The sequence below is a fragment of the Cyprinodon variegatus genome, unplaced genomic scaffold (genome assembly GCF_000732505.1).
Source record: "Cyprinodon variegatus isolate N-32 unplaced genomic scaffold, C_variegatus-1.0 Scaffold752, whole genome shotgun sequence".
Classification (NCBI taxonomy): domain Eukaryota; kingdom Metazoa; phylum Chordata; class Actinopteri; order Cyprinodontiformes; family Cyprinodontidae; genus Cyprinodon; species Cyprinodon variegatus.
In genome coordinates, this window is record NW_015151205.1 from 95,527 (window position 1) to 97,014 (window position 1,488).

Here is a 1,488-nt window from a genome sequence, read left to right on the forward strand (position 1 = left end):
CAACCGGTTTGGGTCCAGAAAACCAGCTGATCCGAATCCAAACTGGTTTCAGAACCGATGTGGAAACAGCTGATTTAAAAAGGCGGATCTTTTTTTTAATTATTTAAATCAATATTTTTAGGTTTTTCAGATTTTTTAATTATTAATAAAATAATAAAATAAAATAAAACTGAGCGGAACCGTTTGGGTCAGAACCGAATTAAACTCCAACTTTATTCATAAATATTCAGATTGACAAACAGAATAAATAAATAAAGGAACCAGACGAGCTCACAGAACCGGAACAAAAACCCAAACACAGAGTCCTGGATCCAAACAGCTGTCCGGACGGGAAAGTTCTGTCATGTTCGGTACCAGTCCGGACCGAACCTCACCAGCTCCAGGGGTAGAAGTGGGCCAGCGGCTGCGGCGCTCCGGCCTGTTCCGGGCCGCATGCGGCGCGCAGCAGCGGGGAGAAGGCGCACAGATGGAGCGCCAGTCCGGACCGAACCTCCAGGCCGGACCGAACCTCCAGGCCGGACCGAACCTCCAGGCCGGACCGAACCTCCAGGCCGGACCGAACCTCCAGCCCCTCGCACGGCTTCCCGTCCCGAACCAGGAGCGGGATGGGGGGGCGGCGTCCCTGCAGCGCCTCGTGGCCGCGCTCTGCGCGCGCGCGCTTCAGCTTGTAGCGGTGGTTCTGGAACCAGATCTTGACCTGGTTCGGGGTGAGCTGGATCAGGCCCGCCAGCTGCTCCCTCTCCGGTACCGAGAGGTACCGCTGCTGCCGGAAGCGCCGCTCCAGTTCGAAGGTCTGCGCCTTGGAAAACAGAACCCTGCGCTTCCTCCCGTGGTTCTTCTGGACCGAACCGAGCCGCGCAGCAGCGGACTGCTCGGTGGGTCGGTCGGTTCCAGAGTCTGAGTTGGAAATAAGAAGAAACTCTAATTACTTTCAGAAACTTTCTGGACCAGAACCGGTCCGAACTGAGACAGAGAGGTGATCCAGAACCAAAGCAATGAAACCTGTGCTGGTTCTGATGATGATGATGATGATGATGATGATGATGATGATGATGATGATGATGATGATGATGATGTGCACCAGAACCGGTACCGCAGAGGAAGAACTGACCTGCTGCGCGGCTCCACCTGCTCCAACCGAACCCGGGTTCCAGGCCTCCTTCTGGGCCCAGGTCCTTCACCGGAACCTCTCCGGAGCTCTCCTCCTCGGTTCCGGAGCCGCAGCCTCCTGTGGGGCTCGGAAGGTCCAGAAGGTCCCGTACTGAGAACCCGGTTCTGCCTCTGGTGCCGGACGGCATGGCGCAGAATGGAGGAGTCAGAAAGTTCCAGGTTCGGTTCGTTACAGCGCGGTTCGGTCCATGGAGGCTGAGAGCAGCGGGTCGGTCTGAGTCCCGCTCCTGCTTCCAGGGTCTTTAAGAAGGTCGGAGGCGGGTCCGGAGTCCAGAGAGGAGGTGCTCTGAGCCGCGTCAGGCAGGAGACCGAACCGGT

General features: G+C 56.5%; 1 protein-coding gene across 1 annotated transcript; it reads right to left on the minus strand.

The window, feature by feature from the left end:
- Positions 1–265: 265 nt before the first annotated feature.
- On the minus strand, positions 266–1,470 carry LOC107098165 (homeobox protein Nkx-2.2-like). The gene is made up of 3 exons (XM_015395669.1): positions 1,112–1,470; positions 563–897; positions 266–526 (listed from the first exon to the last, which is right to left on the minus strand). The coding sequence occupies exons 1-3, from the start codon at positions 1,296–1,298 to the stop codon at positions 371–373; spliced, it is 678 nt and encodes a 225-aa protein (XP_015251155.1). The 5' UTR covers positions 1,299–1,470; the 3' UTR covers positions 266–370.
- Between the last annotated feature and the right edge of the window lie 18 nt (positions 1,471–1,488).